This window comes from Periplaneta americana, chromosome 7 (genome assembly GCF_040183065.1).
Source record: "Periplaneta americana isolate PAMFEO1 chromosome 7, P.americana_PAMFEO1_priV1, whole genome shotgun sequence".
In the NCBI taxonomy this organism is placed as follows: Eukaryota; Metazoa; Arthropoda; class Insecta; order Blattodea; family Blattidae; genus Periplaneta; species Periplaneta americana.
This window is the reverse complement of record NC_091123.1, coordinates 27,822,648-27,844,084: the sequence shown is the minus strand read 5'-3', so window position 1 is coordinate 27,844,084 and position 21,437 is coordinate 27,822,648. Positions and strand designations below refer to the sequence as shown.

At 34.6% G+C, this 21,437-nt stretch overlaps 1 protein-coding gene across 2 annotated transcripts in view; it reads right to left on the bottom strand.

Annotated features, from left to right (window-relative positions):
- Nucleotides 1–17,919: 17,919 nt before the first annotated feature.
- Nucleotides 17,920–21,437, bottom strand: part of LOC138702688 (L-lactate dehydrogenase-like) — a 45,110-nt gene continuing 41,592 nt past the window's right edge. For both annotated transcript variants that reach the window (XM_069830015.1, XM_069830014.1), the window contains exons 7-8: nucleotides 19,736–19,859; nucleotides 17,920–18,237 (exon numbers count right to left, since the gene is read on the bottom strand). In XM_069830015.1, coding sequence (XP_069686116.1) covers nucleotides 18,070–18,237; nucleotides 19,736–19,859 — 292 coding nt within the window. In that variant the 3' untranslated portion in view covers nucleotides 17,920–18,069. The remainder of the gene's footprint in view (nucleotides 18,238–19,735; nucleotides 19,860–21,437) is intronic.

The following is a 21,437-nucleotide window of genomic DNA, read 5'->3' as shown; positions in this document are numbered from 1 at the left end:
GGATTTTCATTTCCCTTACGTCAAGCACTCAAATATAATTTTATACAGCACAAGGTTACAAACTAATGTTTACATAGGACACATTATCACAACCTAAAATTAACTGTCTTCAGAATGCCTCTGCGACAGAGTTTCAAAAACAGGAATTATGTTACTTACTGCCAGTCGTAGTTGATCACGAAGGTATTTGTCTGTCAGTCGTGATCTACATTTGGTTTTTACTATTTTCATTGTCGAAAATTATTTTTCACAAACGTAAGTTGTAGCGAACATGGCATCAAAAGAGCAAGCGAAAGAACGAAGCCTGGGATATTTAGTTTTTGGCAAAGATTTGAAAAGTTGAACATTTGTCAAGTCCTTACATCTAGCTTTCATCCAACATCACATTGTAAATCTGTGAGTTCAAATTGAAGATCTAACCGCATTATTCGTACATCTGCTGAAAAAGGATCGACGTACAGAGATGATGATGATGATGATGATAATAATAATAATAATAATAATAATAATAATAATAATAATAATAATAATAATACTTAACCTTTTAATGTTTCATGAGTAACATGTAGTATAATGCCGTTTTATGTTATATAAGCGTTTTTCTCGTAATACTTGTGAACAAATCATACATTTAATATTCTCAACATATTGGCAGCAAAAAAAAAAAAAAAAGTTCCCTCCCATCCTACTTGAAACTTTCGTTTTTTTTTTTAGAGGTACATGGTTTCGAGAGAGACATTGCAACGATACGCCACTCGTAGGTCAGAGACAAATACAATTGGAACGGAGTTTGACTGCAGTGAGCGAGAGGATGGGGGTTGGGGGAGGTAGGAAGCAAGAGAAATGCATAGCTATCATTGCGAGCCACAATGTGCTCACGAGTCACATTTTCGCCACGGCTCCCATAGATGAAAATCATTTCATATTGACCATGTTTTTGTAAATTAGGCCTACTACCATCGATGCGACGCTAAAATCCTTCAAGTTCAATACAGTGGCTAAGGCGCCCGTAAAGAAGTGGCATTGATACGTCTTGGTGTTATTTCCGTGCCGATACATTACAGAAAAGCCGGCGGATTAAAAAAAATCATTTTTGGGCGGAGAAATGCTTCAAGTGTCATGTCGATACAGTTATATTAATCCATCACATTAACGGACCCCAAGACTGAGGTTAAGTAGCAGCCCACAATGAACTCTTAACACCCATAAGAATGTCTGGGTCACTGACACTGTCTATTTCAAGAGAGCACCGTCTACTCTAGTATGTGAATCAAGGATTGAACTCTTAGTAAAATACATGGAGAGTGAGATTAGTCACTGCAGCTGGAGTCTTGCCTGTTCAGGATGCTGTGAAATTCTTGCGTAACTTCATAAAAATAAGAATTTAACAGATGACTGCTTCAGACTGAAAGCAGTGGCGGATTTAGCTGACAGGAGTAGGCCAGAGAGACAATCGAAATGATAGCCGTCCAAATCTCGGATTTAAAATATCGGCATCCTAATCAATTCAAATGAACAAAAAAGAAAATGTAAATTAATGTTAAAAAAAACATAATGAAATTTTAAAAAATAATATTTTGCGACAAGATGTGGCAGCTATCAAAACGATAAAAGTTTATTGAAAATAAATAATATAGGCCTACTATATATTAAAAATGTGAAATAAGCATTTGCTTTTCATTGTTAAAAACACTGTTGTTATTCAATTGAATAAATGAAAACTAATCTCAAAAGTATTACAGACCTATATAAATGTTTACAAATACTTAATATGGAATGATATGTTGAGAAAGCTGTAATTATTGTATTAATACGGTCTTACTAATAAACCGTGTAGGCCTATAATTTTTATATGATACTATGCAGAGTTGAGACAGAAAACGTCACTAATAAACCATGCATAAGCTAAGGATGAATAACTATACATGGGAATTGCTTCGCAATAGTTATACACACGATATTCAGTTGCAGTCCACACTTTGGTAAGAACGTCTACAGTAATGCTTGCAATAATTGCTTATCTGATTCTTTCTTTGAGAACGAGAAGATTCAGAATGTTTTCACTGTAAAGCTTATTTTCAACATAACCCAGAGCAAGAATTCTAATGGAGTAAGATCAGGACTTCTTGAGGGCCACGAGATGGGTGCATTTCTTCCAATCCACCGCTCTGGAAATCGACGATTGAACTCTTCTTGCACGTGATTCGCAAAGTGTGGTCGTGCTGCATCTTGTAGAAGGATGATCTGAACCTCAGAGTCTTTCATTTGCTCGATTTGAGGAAAAAGAAAGTTTTATAGCGTGTCCATACTCAGTATGATGTTGGTTTCAGCGGGGAAAAAGGACCAGCAAATCTGGTTGAGCATTAGGTCGCATCAAACGTTGACCTTAGGAGAATGTCGAATGTGTTTGTATGTGACATGTGGATTTTCAGAGCTCAAAATGCGGCAATTGTGTCGATTTAAACAACAGCTGATATGGAATATTGCCTCATCACAATCACTTGTAGGCCTATGACACTACATAATATTATTCACGTTATTTCAATATTATTCTTCATTGTACTTTTATTTCACGTTTCTCAGCAAATCAAAATATTGTACTTTATTTTTAAGTTTATCCTTGTTTCGTATTCTCTCCGTAAATGAAATTATACTTTTGTATTCTGGTCAGCCGTAATGTCGGCCAGATGTCCCAATTGTGGAATAAATAAATTATCTAGAAAACACTTGAACACAATCTTTTGGAGTTAAGTAATGAACAAGATAAAATTATAGATTTGAAAAAAACGATTTTATCAAGATGACGACAACAATGAATAAAAACACGTGAACGCAATCTTTTGGACTTAAGGAATAACTTCTATCCTCCTCACAAAATATAATTGTTTTAATACGAGTATACTTTATAAAGTATAAAGTAAGCAAAGAGAATAATATTGATGTATTATCATAGTCTAGTATATGCAGTCACGAAGCTTGAGTTGTGAGGTTGCTAGAAACAATAGACTGTGCCGGTACTATTTCGCATTGTCTGTAATGAGGCGATATTAGCGATCCTAGCGGTTAGCAACTATCTATGGATGCATATTTACTACGTATTGAGCTTCGTTACTGTATATTCTAGACTGGGGTATTATCATCACCGGCAAGCTGACAACAATCAATAACTTAGGAATTACACATCTTATCTTAAACCTGCTCATGGGTATAATTATTATTATGATCAAAATTAATAGCAAGCTTATAACTTATGCGGTAAAACTTTAGAATACGCACGTTATAGTATTACCTTTCTGAAAAATGACAAACTTATACAAAGACAACAGTACTAAAATACATTTGATTATATATTTAGGACATATAGTTAAGTTGTAAATAACATGCAGAAAACAATGGCAAAACTATCTTAATGTTCTTGTGTCAACTATGATTAGAGATTGGTTTGCACTTGATTCGCAAATCAATTATGACTATCAGAAATCGATTTGTGACAGTCTGACATGTTGTAAGAACGCGTGACTATTATAGTTCGGGTCACCTTACTTAATACCCTAAGGGTGAAACCTAACCATTCTTTCCCTATTACTACATATGCTAGTGGATTATAGTGATTTTCTAGCTCTCAGATTGAATTTTCTTTTACCAACTTCGTTTCGAATTTCGGGTACTGACAATTACTACAACTGGCAGTTACTTTCTAACTAATGTTGGCAGCAACAATTTCGGTTTGCACTAAAGGAAACTGATGAAAATGCAAGCAAGTACATATATTTTTAGGTTAGGTTCCATGAATCGTAAACTGTTTAGTCAAAGCAATGAATTTCATGTTGCCAGACAAAATATGTTTTAATATTAGATCTTACTAATCCTAATTACCAACATAATGTTCGAAAAGTCCAGGAGGAAAATATACTACTTCATAAATTATTAAACTATTTAGGAAACACTTCGCAACATAAAGATGAGATGTGGTAAATAAGCAAGGCATCGTTATTGTTAATACTGTATTATTATTATTATTATTATTATTATTATTATTATTATTATTATTATTATACATGACATTGCGATTTTACCCTCTTTGGTGATATCTGGTATTAGTTGGCAACACTGAAGAGACGGCCAAATTAGATTTTTAGGAACTACTCTTACGTGATCCTCACTATAGTCAGAAACAATCAGAGTTTGAAGTTTTCGATGTACGAACAGTAAAATACATGTGCGCATGCTCGGAACTGTTCAAACCAGTTTGAAACTGCTTTACGATCAAACCTATTATCTATCATAGTGATTTTTGCGGAGCAGTGACGGCAAAACGCTGTTATACTCCACCTGCACTATACAGTACTTCCTACAGCAATAAACTGATTATGAATAAAGCAGTCGTACAGCTTATGAGAAAGAGACGTCAACGGAAAATAGACATAATTATTCATCCTTCTTTCCGGTTTAAATTTCTGTGGCCGGGAGGAAAAAGGTCTTGAATAAAAATTTTATATTTTTCAGGAAAGCAGTAGAACGATTGAAATTGTTGTCAATTATAGAGTTTTTTTAATTAAGAGGTTTTTCCTGGATATTATTTGTTTATATTTCATCTAAAATAGATAATGTTGCTCATTTAACAATTTTCTTGATTATTTCCAAAAATAGCCGCACTTAAGCCCTTTTAAGACTAGAAGTCAAACTGAGTAGAAGGGACTATTAAACATAAGACAATTTTCATGTCAAAATAAATGAGAAATGTAAATTATTAGGAATGCAAAATGGGTCTTAAACAATTATAGGACTGTTTACCCTGGTGCGTAACGTTTTAAAAGGAAAGGGCATCAGTATGTGATAAAATAGCTATAATACAAGTTAGAGCTTTTTAATAGGGAAGCGTGGAAAGTAAACATGTGATGTTTGTAAGGAATAAGGTACGGTATTAAATATTCTTAAGTCCTTTATTCTGTGTGTGCTCGATTCAAAAAGTACTTAGGACATTTGGTAACGCTCTATAAATCCAGCCAGGAGTCTTATTTGACTTTAACCGTTTTACCAGATTGTAGAGAATTGTTTACGCTTTCAGAATATATAAAAATCACATTTTCACAAAAAATTGAATTAAGACTTTTTTTCTCCCGGCCACAGAATTATGCATCCTTCTTTCCGGTTTAAATATATTTCCTCCACTCACTGCAATTATATTACCATAAACACAGCCAAACGCTTCTTTTTGACGACTATAACTCGATAGGTATGACAGTACGAGCTAGAGCCTAGACCGCACTTTCTCGCAGACGATTGCTGCAGTCGGTTGACGAGCGCTGTACCACCGCAGGAATTGGCAGGACACACACGTGTGCCCTCTACGGGCACTGCCCCTTCCGTGGTATAGTTCTTGGGTGCGAATATCGATCGCGAGGGCACGACTTTCATAGAGGTCACCTCTGCAGTCCGCTGAGTCGCGATCACACTAAAATACTATTTTTATTTTGCAGTGAACGCTCGCAAAACTAGAGGCCCCCTCAATACTCCTTCTTTGACATGCTGGAAGGCTTCCAAGATGGAATTTATAAACGTTTCCTAATTGTACTGACCTTAGCCTGTATACTAACAAAGGGGGGGGGGGGTCACGTCTTCGTCCGCCTGCATCAATTAAGTTGCAATCTCTCTGTCATATTAATAAACTGCTATCACGGGTTAGCTTCCATGCTACGTGCGTGTTCAGTTGCAGGCGAGTCTGTGAAGAAGAGCAATTATGGCTTTGTTTCAAGAGGATTCAATATATATAAATAAATAAATAAATAAATAAATAAATAAATAAATACATAAATGGATGGATGGATGGATACATGGATGGATAGCTGGATGGATGCATGCATGCATGGATGGATGGATGGATGGATGCATGGATGGATGGATGGATGGATGCATGGATGGATGGATGCATGCATGCATGCATGGATGGATGCATGGATGGATGGATGGATGGATGGATGCATGCATGCATGGATGGATGGATGGATGGATGGATGCATGCATGGATGCATGCATGGATGGATGGATGCATGCATGGATGGATGGATGCATGGATGGATGGATGGATGCATGCATGGATGGATGCATGCATGCATGGATGGATGGATGAATGGATGGATGGATGGATGCATGGATGGATGGATGGATGGATGGATGCATGGATGCATGAATGGAGGGATGAATGGAGGGATGAATGGATGGATGGATGGATGGATGGATGGATGGATGGATGGATGGATGGATGGATGGATGCATGCATGGATGGATGGATGGATGAATGGATGAATAGATGAATGGATAAATAAATAAATAAATATAAACAAATAAGCAAGTAAACAAAGAAATAAACAACAATAAATGGCTCATAAGGAACCCGCAGGTTCATTGCCGCCCTCACATAAGCCCGCCATTAGTCCCTATCCTGAGCAAGATTAATCCAGTCTCTATCATCATAGGCCTATCCCACCTCCCTCAAATCCACTTTAATATTATCCTCCCATCTACGTCTCGGCCTCCCCAAAGATCTTTTTCCCTCCGGTCTCCCAACTAACACTCTATATGCATTTCTTGATTCGCCCATACATGCCCTGCCCATCTCAAACGTCTGGATTTAATGTTCCTAATTATGTCACGTGAAGAATACAATGCGTGACGTTCTGCGTTGTGTAACTTTCTCCATTCTTCTGTAACTTCATCCCTCTTAGCCACAAGTATTTTTCTAAGTAACTTATTCTCAAAGATCCTTAAGCTCTGTTCTTCTCTCAAAGTGAGAGTTCAAGTTTCACGACCATACAGAGCAACCGGTAATGTAATTGTTTTATAAATTCTAATTTTCAGATTTTTTGACAGCAGACCAGAAGACAAAAGCTTCTCAACCGAATAATAACAGGCATTTCCCATATTTATTCTGCGCTTAATTTCCTCCCGAGTGTAATTTATATTTGTTACTGTTGCTCCAAGATATTTGAATTTTTTCACCTTTTCGAAGGATAAATTTCCAATGTTTATATTTCCATTTCGTACAATATTCTGGTCACGAGACGTAATTATATACTAAACAAAGAAGTAAAAGCGAACAAAACATAAAAACAAACAAGAATTAGAAACAAGCAAGAACACAAAAGTCAGAAAGACAAAAATAAACAAAAGCAAATATAAATAAATAAATAAATACATAAAGTTTATTAGACAGACTGGGTGGTAATTGGTGAGTCGGGTAGATGGACAAACGAAAGATTAACTAATAAGGAGACAGATGGATGAAAAACAGGTAATAAAAAGTATTAGCATTTGACCTGAATGCAATAAATTTCCGATTGTCCGAGTTGACAAAAAGGACGAGTTGTACCTACATATTAAAAAAAACGCGGATAATCCAATTTACTAGTCATTTCACTCTTATTTCAAATTCCGCCACCATCTTAACAGTCGTTTTTCTCATTTCGAATTTTCCAATCACTTATAAAATTTGTCTTTTATTGTTATAATCACACAAAACACAAGATATACAGTACAGGTATTCGTAACTACAATTGATAAAGACTAGAAGTAGTTAACAGAGAAATTTATTTTCCACACGTGCAGTTATAAGTTGTTCTACATCTTTTTTTTAGCATACAGATAACTTAAGTCACAAATATATCATAACATGCGCCTGTCATGAACTGAAGCAGGTGCTGTTTTATTTCATCTTAAGAGGCAACATTCCCATCGTGATAAAAAAAAAAGCGGTAATGTAAAAGTAACCCTCAAACCGAATAATATAAGCTCTAATAATCGGGAGTTTGGTATATATATTACATTCTACCAGGGGCGAATGCTGGTCACGAAAGTTAGGCTTGCTCTTTTATTGATGAGGGAAGATGAGAGGATATAATTCATCTGGTTTGCAGATTTTCGTGTCTTGTAATAGACAATGTTAAAGTATTTAAATTGTCAAAGCCACTTTTACACCATGCACCGTTATCTGTAGAAAATAACAAACACGGCCAACAAAACAGTTTATCCAGTTTTTTCGACCCTGCCAACCAATGCGTATTGTTGTATTGAGATGTACTGAACGAGCGCATATATTCTCTATTTTTCTCCTTATGCTGTCTTTTTAAACCTGGGAGCCCTGGACATGGTCTGCCGTTCTTTATAATGTCGGTCTTCTCTTGAATAGTCCTCCGGGAAAATGCATTTGATAATAAAGTTTCAGTAACACATATTTCCGAACTCATTGCAACACTTCAAATTAACGTTTAAGAACTAATAATACATGCAGCAGCTAATGCATTCCGCTCATAAAATTACATTACAATCGCAAATCACAGCACATTCACTGGTAAAAACTGCTGCCAATCAGTGTTGCCAACTCGATTCTTAAACATCCGTTGTGAAGCCTTGCAGAAACCGCTAAATTGCTATATTGTCAATGTAAAATTATATTATTTTACCGCTGTGAGTGCTAAAAATACCCGCTAAATCCCTAGATCAGCAATACAAGTTTCATAAATTTTACCCGCTAAACTAACGCCGAAAAACGCTAGATCTAGCGGGAAAACCGCTGAATTGGCGGCAACACTGCTGCTATCTGTGTAACGTTAAATATAGTCGGTGTAGCTCTCGGACCAGAGCTTCACACAGCATATAACAGAAGCATGTGCGACTGGGACGGATTAGGAGGAAGGCACTTGCGCGCGCATCATATTCTCGCTGTTTCTACGTCTTTCCTGTAGCTCCGAGAAACGAGCAAGCGTTGCGATCTTGCGGTGTGCAACCTGCGGATGGTATTATGCCTAGACATTATTACAAAAATCAAAAGAAATTTTAATGTACGTAATCCCATTTTGATAAATACACATTCTACGAAAATATTGGGCTTGCGCAGCAAGCATAGCATGCCCGGAGAAATCGCCCCTGTATTCTACCTATATTAGATGCTTGTCATTATTCACAATCCCGTAATAATTTTCTAATACAGAAGTCTCGTAAAATTGTAGGTCTAATTACAACAGGGACAATCGTTTTTGACCGGTAGAAAAAGTTACGCAGCACCTAGCATAATGTTACCGAAATGTTGTACGACATATGAATCAGTAGTTCTAGTAGTGGTAGTAATAATAATAATAATAATAATAATAATAATAATAATAATAATAATAATAATAATAATAATACATTTTATTTTTGGAGAAAGAAACTCTTGAATTCTGATGATAAATATGACGCTTTTCATTTTGTAAGTGGAGAGAAAATACACCATATATTTTTTAAATATAATATTAGGTTTGTGCATAGTTCTTAGCGTTTTTCGTTGCTGTGGCAGCTGTGCCACTATAGCACTATTAAATTAATGAAAGTACAGAAAAACGCTAAGAACGTATGCACCAATCACTATCACATATTATGAAACTAGTTAAAAAGTCATACTTTATTGCATAAGTAAAATTTGCCGCACTAACGAAGTGAGTACGACAACATTATAAAACAATTGCCAGTAATAAAAAAAATGATATATCAAACCAACACAACCAAAAAATATAATTTTCATGTACCGTAACTGAATCGAAAACAAAATATTCAATTACCATTGCTATTGCATGGGTATATTTGTAATAAAATAATTCTATTAGGTCACCACCTCTTCCTATTGGCCCAATAAAGATATAATCACGATATAATGGAAATGAAAACAACACAGCCCGGATGCGTGGCCTTTACGCATTCAATTTAAAGCAATTAAGATTTAATAAGAAGGCCTAAATAGACATCTGTACCCAACTTCCATGACATTCCAAGGAGATCTAAGACTTGAGAAAATATACACATAACATAATACATATCACACATTATAAAACAACGCAACATATAACATAAGCTAAAACAAAGCATCGCATCGGATCGGATCACACGAGATAAAACGACAGAACACATCACATAAAAACAACACAACATATAGGCCTACCGGTAAAAGATAAAACATAACATATCACAACATAAAATAACAAACACTTCAAACAAGAAGAAACAACATCCTTGAAACAAGATAAATCAACAACACACAAAAAATATAGCAACAGGACGCATCACACAAAATAGAACAAGAAAACACTTCAAACAGGATATAGCAACAGAACACATCACACAAGATAAACCAACAAGACAGTTCACACAAGATATATCAAGAGAACACATCACACAAAATAGAACAAGAAAATATTTCATACAAGATACAGCAACAGAACACATCACACAAGATAAAACAACAAAACACTTCACATAAGATATATCAACATAATACATCACACAAGATAAAACAACAAAACACTTCACACAAAATATAGCAAAAGAACACACCACACAAGATAAAAAAATTACTTCACACAAGATATAGCACAAGAACACATCACACAAGATAAAACAACAAAACACTTTACACAAGATATAGCAAAAGAACATACCACACAAAATAAAAAACACTTCACACAAGATATAGCACAAGAACACATCACACAAGATAAAACAACAAAACACTTCACACAAGATATAGCAAAAGAACATACCACACAAGATAAAAAATACTTCAGACAAGATATAGCACAAGAACACAACACACAAGATAAAACAACAAAACACTTCACACAAGATATAGCAAAAGAACATACCACACAAGATAAAAAAATACTTCACACAAGATATAACAACAAAACACTTCACACAAGATATAGCAACAGAATACATCACACAAGATAAAACAACATACCACTTCACACAAGATATAGCAACAGAATACATCACACAAGATAAAACAACATACCACTTCACACAAGATATAGCAACAGAATACATCACACAAGATAAAACAACAAAACACTTCACACAAGATATAGCAACAGAAAACATCACACAGGATAAAACAACATACCACTTCACACAATATATAGCAACAGGATACATCACACAAGATAATACAACAAAACACTTCACACAAGATATAGCAACAGAATACATCACACAAGATAAAACAACAAAACACTTCACACAAGATATAGCAACGAATACATCACACAAGATAAAACAACAAAACACTTCACACAATATATAGCAACAGAATACATCACACAAGATAATACAACAAAACACTTCACACAAGATATAGCAACAGAATACATCACACAAGATAAAACAACATACCACTTCACACAAGATATAGCAACAGAATACATCACACAAGATAAAACAACAAAACACTTCACACAAGATATAGCAACAGAAAACATCACACAGGATAAAACAACATACCACTTCACACAATATATAGCAACAGGATACATCACACAAGATAATACAACAAAACACTTCACACAAGATATAGCAACAGAATACATCACACAAGATAAAACAACAAAACACTTCACACAAGATATAGCAACGAATACATCACACAAGATAAAACAACAAAACACTTCACACAATATATAGCAACAGAATACATCACACAAGATAATACAACAAAACACTTCACACAAGATATAGCAACAGAATACATCACACAAGATAAAACAACATACCACTTCACACAAGATATAGCAACAGAATACATCACACAAGATAAAACAACAAAACACTTCACACAAGATATAGCAAAAGAACATACCACACAAGATAAAAAGAAATACTTCACTCAAGATATAGCACAAGAACACAACACACAAGATAAAACAACAAAACACTTCACACAAGATATAGCACAAGAACACAACACACAAGATAAAACAACAAAACACTTCACACAAGATATAGCAGCAGAATACATCACACAAGATAAAACAACAAAACACTTCACACAAGATATAGCAAAAGAACACACCACACAAGATAAAAAATTACTTCACACAAGATATAGCACAAGAACACATCACACAAGATAAAACAACAAAACACTTCACACAAGATATAGCAAAAGAACATACCACACAAGATAAAAAAAATACTTCACACAAGATATAGCACAAGAACACAACACACAAGATATAACAACAAAACACTTCACACAAGATATAGCAACAGAATACATCACACAAGATAAGACAACAAAACATTTCACACAAGATATAGCAACAGAAAACATCACACATGATAAAACAACAAAACATTTCACACAAGATATATCAACAGAAAACACCACACAAGATAAAACAAACAAATACTTCACACAAGGTGTAGCAACAGAATGCATCACACAAGAACAACGAAACACTTCACGTAAGACACGAGTGAACCGACAAAAGACATGACACAAGACAAAATTATAGAACATAACACAAGATAAAACGATGGACCTCATCCACAACATAAAACGAAAGAACTCATCACTCAATACAGAACAACAAATCCCACAAGATATAGCAACAGAACACATCACACAAGACAGAACAACAATTCGCGCAAGATAAAACAACACAACAAACAAAACAAGATAGAACAATGGAACACTTTACGCAAAATATAGTAAGAGAACCCATCAGACAAGGTAACACAACAAAACTTTTCACGTAAGATAAAATATTATCACATATTGCATAAGATAAAGTGATAGAATATATTATACCAATTTATTTTATTCACAAAATTAGATGATAGTTGTCAAAATAAAGTCATAGAAAATAAAACGATACAACACGGTGCAACGCACAAGATAAAGCGTCGTAACCTATCACAAGATAAAATGGCAGAACCCAAAAATCACAGAAGACAACCAAACACAAAACATAGAATTTCCCGAACAAATTAACACAACACTGCACCACATTACATTAGGCCTATACTATACAGAAAGGTAGTACTTATTGAGCATCTCTACCATTTTATGTCTAACGTAGAATATATTTTGTGAATGTAATAATTCTTTAGCATAATTCCTCTTCTGAGAATGTTTAACGAGGAAAGGCGGGAGGAACGACACCTTTCTCAGTACGACCTTTCTGTATCTGCAGTTATTTCCTGTTTCGAAATGTTGGCTGATTTCTGGTGTAAAAGACATTGCGTCTTGATGTTACGTCAGTCATCTGACTGGGATTAAATATTTTACCCATGAAGTTTATAACAAATTACATTATACGATGTACCGTATTCTTAACATGACAGAAACTTTCACAGTTTGGGCCTACTAAAATTAAGATTGTGAAACATCACACGACGTAGCAATATAAATGTTTATTTGTCGTTTCAGCACCGCACTATTCCTATTTAAAGTAGGAAGTCTCCATGTCGTACTCGGAAAGTTCATTTTACAAAAGTCCAGGTTTATCCCGTTTTTAAATTTCCCATTAATCCAAAACTCGTCTATTAGTTGAGACACGTAAAGAAATAATAATAAATAATTTTCTCCAGCATATATCATATTAATAAGCATACAAATCGAGTTACAGAAACCTGCTCTGACCAGAGTCTGTCTGTCCCTGTATCAAATGCTAACACCGCGAGGTAGGAGTACAAAGCAGTGTGCAAACGATAGTTGCTGAGAGCTACACGAGATGGCAGAAGTGCAAAGACCCACTGCAATGGTTATCAATCTGTGCTTCTCGAGTCACTGAAGGCAAGTGTTATCCACAAACATTTTATAGTTTGTCAGACTTTTTGAACGTAGATTCCCTCTGAAGTGTCCAAGAAGTCCCTGGCATAAAAATTCCGCCCTTCTACCATACTTAAATATCAATCAAATAAAGGCCATAGATTATTTTGAATTATCAATTATCTTCGAGAAAAAATGCAAAAATAAAACAAATAAACATACATTCATTTTAAATTTTTTTCTTATGTTACGTGGAAACAGAAAGCATTCGTCATTTCTCTATTTCCTCGCTTTTCGTTGTGAATGAAAAGTCTGCACAAATATTGTAAATCCAACTTAAGTATTATTTAATCTCCGTCTTTCACAATGAACATATTGAATGGTCAATAAATTATTCACAAAAATCTTTGTTTCTCTTTCCCTGTGTGTTTTTTTTTTATGTTTTCAATTTTGAAATTACATATAGCGACAATTGGTTAGGTTGAACTGTATGAAAATTCAAGTGTAATTCGACCCTTGATTAACCCTGCCATAAATGTCTCGCGAAAATAGGGACACTTTTACTATCGACATTTTTTTTTATGGAAATTCAAATTAGAAGTTACTGAAAAAATGTATTAAGTAATATTGAAACAAGGGAGTTAGCAAAAGAAATAACTTTATTGCCTTTAAACAAATTTATTCACGTATTGCAGTTATCTTTTTATGCAGCAGTATTCTTAATATACAGTACATTCATGTTTGCCGATTTCAAAATCAAATATTTCTAAAAACTTTTACAAATCAAAACAATAATTTTATTTCAACACTATTTTTTTTAAGTAAACATCAGTTATAATAGAGAAATTATTTTTACGTTACGAAATACGTGACTTTTACGTGTATGGACAAAAATTACGGGGACGCCGGACACTTGGACAAAAACGGGGACGTATGGTAAGGTTGCTTTAATTGAAGACATGAGTAAGACAGTAAGATATACTTGCACCTAAGCATGAATAGATATCCATTCTTATATACGTACAGAATGTCTTGATAGATGATTCAATATGGCGAATGCAGAATCGCTCTATATAAACGGCCAAAGGCGAAAAGTTATTAATATAAAAAGTATACATAACTTAAAAAATCTAGAAATGAAAATTGATAAGCTACTACAGTAACATAACTGGCAACATTTTAAGAAATAATAAATAATACACATAATACTAAAAATCCCGAATTCGATTCTTTATTTCAAAACAAAACTCCCGGCATTCCGCCCTGTACCTAAAATTTCCGTTTTGCGGGATTTTTCCCGCCATCTGACAACACTGCTAAAGGCAAATAATAAATTGCATATTAATATTGTTATATTATGGTATCCGCAGACATACGCATGGGGCTTGTACGGTTGCGTAATACCGAACATTATTTTAACAATAATGAATTAAAACAATAGACAAATTTCTGTCAGAAGGAAGAAAAATCTATCTATCTTTTGTCCGTCTAAACGAAATAAAAGAGATCTAGTTACTACCCGGGACACTTAGTATTGTTGCCATCACTTCCGCCAATAATAATAATAATAATAATAATAATAATAATAATAATAACAATAATAATACATTAAAACAATATTTATTAAGAGGACAAGACAATAACTAAAGAATTATTTCTGAGTCACAAATATATTAACAATTAACTGGTATATATTGTATATAAGCACATGAAAATATTCCGTAAATGTTATTGTTATTACCCATCTGTAAGTAATGTCAAACTTGTATCTTTCTATAGTTACTCATGTATTGTGCACACGTCTGTTCCGTGTCCATATCAAGTACAACTGAATAACATTAAAAATATACAGAATGGAAGTGAAATAATCTTGCAGATTGAAAAAGACGATAGAGTACACTTAAATGAATAGAAAACCTATATTACGTTTTGTGATTAAATGCACGGTTAATTAGAAAATTAAGTTTGAAGTTTCAGCAGTCCGGCAACATCGTCGCTAACACACTCTTCTCTTGATATAAGTTAGATGTAAGAGGTCAACGAACTCGGTGAATCTCCGTACGTAAGCTGCCAAGACGTTGCCACGCGTTCGCTTCGTGCAATGGTTTGAATTTAGGGTTTTTTTAAACTAAATTTACACGAAAACCGTGCACGCTATTGAAATACGTCAGAGGGATAAATTATTCTTTATTAGATTTTCTATCGATATGGACAAAAATCACGATCCTACTCGCAATAGTTATCGAATACGAAATTGTTAAACATCTGGGGAAAAACATTTCTTTTTATATAAGAAAAAATAACTATTAACTTTCCACCAATGTGATATTATAGTATTTTGTTACATACAACATGAGCTATTCGCTCTGGAAATCTGCAAGGCTATTTCACTTCCACCCTGTAGGTATATATTGAAATCCCTCCTCCTACGGATTATAATAGAATCGTCCAAGTACAGTTGGTTATGTACATAGACGGACTTCCCTTGTGTATAGGAATAGACTCGTTCACATTGTTGAGTTTATGAGATATGTTGTTAGCATTTCCATGGCAACCAAAGTCGAATTTCCGTTCCACAAAATTCTTTCAATGTTTGTAGTCCCGTCGCTCTAATTTCCGGCAGCCAGTCACGTTGCAGGTCGGCTACATTTAAACGTGTGCATCTTGTGATTCGCTGATGAAGAAGACATGCATTTCCTAAGGCTGGATAAATACTTAATATAATCGCCCGCCATTTTGGCTCTTTCGTTTGCGCTCGCAGAAAGCACACGAGGATGTTAATTGCCGCTCAATTATTTGCTCAATTACAGTGCGTTTGATTTATTATCATAGGAGCTACGACATGATAATGTTTAACGGTGTGGCAAATAGATCCCTCGTCTGGTAGCTCGGCAACGAAAGAACAAAAATGGCGAACGATACTACCTATATACTTAGACTTTATAGAGCCTTGACTTCCTAAGACGTAAGCAAAGAGGAGGAGTCACGCCGGGAATAACAGCGTCGCGACTTATAGTGTAGATCAAATGTACAGATATTAAATGTCAAAAACAAACACTCCGGACCACTTCGGCCATCGTGAATGTCTTGAATAATAATGCAAGAGCCATAATCACCAAAATCATTAAGTCATCATCATCATCATCATCATCATTACGAAATAACCATTATTATTACTACCACAGTCAGTCATCATCATTACTCATACTTTAGGTTTTACATTTTACATATCTCTGAAGACACGTTCGAATTGAAATTCTTTACAGCTATTTGGAAATATTCTGGTATTACGTAATAGTAACATACGTTACAAGAGCGGTATGTTGACGTTTTCATGGTCGAGGAAAAGATTGAAAAAGCGAAACGTACGGTAGTTGAGCTTTTTTAATTTCCGAGAACATGAAAACAAACATACCGGTCGTGCATCGTACATTATTTTGTGCGAAGATCGTTTATTACGTACCTGAAAGACGAATTTCTAATTAGTTGCAATGAAATCGCCATGTTGGTTTCTGTTTAATGACGGCAACTTCGGAAAACCAAAATATCTTTCTTCAACATTGTTGCTATAAAATGTTCTCTGTGTTTACTATACTCCAGCAGGCCGTGATATACGTCTGTCTTTCCCCCCCCCCCCCCAGTCTATAAATGCGAACTTAAAACAAACGGTAAGGTTATGTAATGATTTATTTTTCATTTTAATATTTTAACAATATTATTTATATAACATATTGCAGTAATAACATCAGCATCTGGAATCTTGTTGATTTTTTCACGGCTTCCTTAAAGTTACTTGTATCAGGAATGCAATAAGTTTCGTGGAGTAGTAGACTTTACTTAATTTTTGCAAATATTTAAAAACTATAATTAACATTGCAATTTAGGTGAAATTGCAGTGGTAAGTTTCTAATTTATAATTATTACTATGTTAAACGTCTCTAAAAATAATATGTTAAAAGCCTAAAGCAGTAAAATGAATGTCGCGCTTAGGCGGTAAGAAGAGGGAAATTGTTATGTGTGTTACGTTGGGAATACTGAATGTGGTATTTCACACTTACCGCGAATTGGTTCTGTGCGGAAAACAATCAAATACGCACGATCTCGCACAAAATATAAATGTGCAACACCGTCGGGTTATGAAGTCCAAATAATGTAAGATCCTTTCTTTCATAATCCCAACGCTCAGAATCACTCTTGTATTACTGTGTAGTATAAAATATTATTAAAGTAATATACACAATAAATATCAATTCATTCTGCATAGCAGACTTGACATTTATTAAAAATATATGGAAGTCTCTCTCGCTCTATCAGATATATAGATTCCATAGCACACAAATACTGTAGCAATTTATATAATATTATCTCAATTTCAAATATCAGTACGAAAACATTGACAGAGTAGGCCTACATTTCAATTTTATGCCTAATTAAAATTAATTTCCAGTGTTTTCCAAACTTTAATATCATGATACAGTTCTAAAACTTCATCAAATATTTAACAAGCGTTGCACGTCATACAAAATGGAGGCAGATTTGTGAAGTTTTGACCTTTCTTCTTCTGTCATTGTCTCTTTAACGATGCCGGCAATTCCATTCTCACCCAGCACGCAGGGTAGCGACATGAACACCTCTTTATCCAAGTCGTGCTTACACCCCTGAAATGTTACAATTTTTGTATACGTCTTTGTCAAAGAATATTAAAGCTCCGCCAATTTTTTTAATGTCTGTGTTGTTGAATCTTGTAAATTATGAGAAACATAAACATAGGAGATTGTCCGCAACGGTTTGAAGCTGTTTTAAAATTGTGCAGAGACCACGAACGTTGGTTCGAATCCCTCCTACTGCTTGTAAATTTGTCAGTTGTCAATGTTATCTTAAGGGGAGAGGATGGTATTTTTTTTAACTTTATTCCTATTTGGTGTAAAATATTAATTTTTTGTTTGTAGAGTGCTCATAGCTGTGGCAACTCAACCAAATAAAAATATTTTCAAAAAAAAAACATTTGGGGGCCCAGATTTGAAAAAAAAAATTTATATATACCCAATGCAGGACTGTACTAAAACCGATATATCTAAACCGTTTTCAAAGATATATTCAAACAGTTTTTTGCAATGTATTTGCAAAAGCATGTTCTACAAACTGTCTGTAACAGAATTTTGATATTATTCCCTACGTTTGTAAAATAAACAATTAAAATTTAATAACAATTTTCTAATTTCCTTTCTTGCAAACAAACGGACGTATTTTTAAAATGAAATCAATTAACAAAATTCTGTTACAGAGAAAAGTTTCCTAATAGTCTAAAGAATGTGTGTTCTAAATTTCATGCATGAATCTTTAATAGTTCAGAAATTATATCCATTTCTGTCTGGCAATGTAGCAAAAAAATGAAGTTACTGGAAACCGATAAAAGCGGGCGTGTGATTTAAAAATCCATAGCGCAGGAAGTTTAAAAATGAAGTCTCAACATCCCATAAGGGCACAAATACCCACAAAATGTTATGTAATGCATTCCACATATATCAAAGGGTATTTTAAAGAAAAAAAAAACATTTTTTTGAAAATTTAATTTACCAGAAACAATAATAAAAGTGGGCGAGTGATTTAAAAATCCATAACGCAGGAAGTTTAAAAATGGCAACTCAACATTCGATAAGGGCACAAATACCCACAAAATGTTATCCTATGCATTCCACACATATCACAGAGTATTTTAGATATTTTTTTTTTAATTTACTCATTTTTCACCGAAAAAAAACCATCCTCTCCACTTTTAAGAGCATATATACATATATACATATACAGGGTGTTTAAAAAAGTGTCGCATATTTTGCAGGAGGTAGCATAGGTCGAAACTAGAAAAAAAGTTCCTATAAAAATTGTCCGGAGACAAATATCTGTTGAGATATGAGCCATGCTGTATTGTGGCCTATGATCGTCATTAGCTTTAAAACACAAAACAGTGGTGCATATTTTGAGAGTGGATAGCATCCCTGAACAGGAGGTAAAATAAGAGAATAAAATCACTAGACCGTAAGAAAGAAGAAAAAATTACATCACGGAATTGCAACAAAGTAAATAAGTCTAAGTTCAGGATAACTCTTCAAAAAAACATATACCCATTGAAAGAAACATAAAGTTGAACTCACGTACCTTAACGTGGGTAGATACAGGAAAGATATCGCGAGAATTGAAGAGAACGGCGCGTACAAGTTGGGCGACAGTCAAACCAATTGCCCAAGATGTGTAGCCCTTCAGTTTGATTATATCGTACGCACTGAAAAATACGCAAGTTACACACAAAATATAAATATCCTTCAGCATAGCGATATTATGAAGATTTAAATCTAGATTATGCTTGCGGCAAGGGGTAAGACTGTTTGTAGATAAATATAATGCGCCTTCACACATTTTTCATTTTGGTTTATAAATTTTATTTCTGCTGGAGTCTCAGAGCTTTCCAGTAACAACATATTGATTATATGGAATGTTTCAAAAGATCGCCTATAACGGTTTATGGATGGAAGAGAAAGTAGCCGCGGGTCTCATTTTGTAGATTTACAACGCGAAGTAAAGAACCCTGTCCCTGATAGAGGGGCCAGGCAAAATTTGTCGACCATTTTTGTCTACGTTAAATTTCGACGCTCAATAACCTCTACAGCTGAATGGGTCGTTAAATAAAATACCACTATTACTACTATCACTACCAACCACATTTACTACTAATACTACTACTACTACTACTACTACCACTAATGCCATTAGGAAAGTCCAGGAAAACAGAGAGGGTTTGGAATTGAACGGGTTACATAGCTCCTTGTCTATGCGGATGACATGAATGTGTTGGGAGAAAATCCACAAACCATTAGGGAAAACACAGCAATTTTACTTGAAGCAAGTAAAGCGATAGGTTTGGAAGTAAATCCCGAAAAGATAAAGCATATGATTATGTCTCGTGACCAGAATATTGTACGAAATGGAAATATAAAAATTGGAAATGTATCCTTTGAAGAGGTGAAAAAATTCAAATATTTTGGAGCAATAGTAACAAATATAAATGACACTCGAGAGGAAATTAAACGCAACATAAATACGAGTAATGCCTGCTATTATTCGGTTGAGAAGCTTTTGCCATCTAATCTGCTGTCAAAAAATCTGAAAGTTAGAATTTATAAAACAGTTATATTACCGGTTGTGCTGTATGGTTGTGAAACTTGGACTCTCACTTTGAGAGAGGAACAGAGATTAAGGGTGTTTGAGAATAAGGCGCTTAGGAAAATATTTGGGGCTAAGAGGGATGAAGTTACAGGAGAATGGGAGAATGGAGAAAGTTACATAACGTAGAACTGCATGCATTCTTCACATGACATAATTAGGAACATTAAATCCAGACGTTTGAGATGGGCAGGACATGTAGCACTCATGGGTGAATCCATAAATGCATATAGAATATTAGTTGGAAGACCTGAGATAAAATACCTTTAGAGGAACCGAGACGTAGATGTGAGGATAATACTAAAATGGATTTGAGGGAGATATGGACTGGATTAATCTTGCTCAGGATAGGGACCAATGGCGGGCTTATGTGAGGGCGACAATGAACCTCCGGGTTCTTTAAAAGCAATTTCGCTGGCTAAATGTTACAAGGATGTATGTAGTAATATTTCTGATATAGACATAGAACTTTGTAATATTGAGCCAGCGATTTGTAAAAAGTAAACTACTACTGCTTCTACCACTATTACTACTACTACAAACTCTTTAAAGTTTTGACATGCTTGTAAAATATCTCTAAGACACAAAAGGGAATTTGAACCTATGTGCAGGTTTTGTTGTATCTGGGAAAGATAGTGTG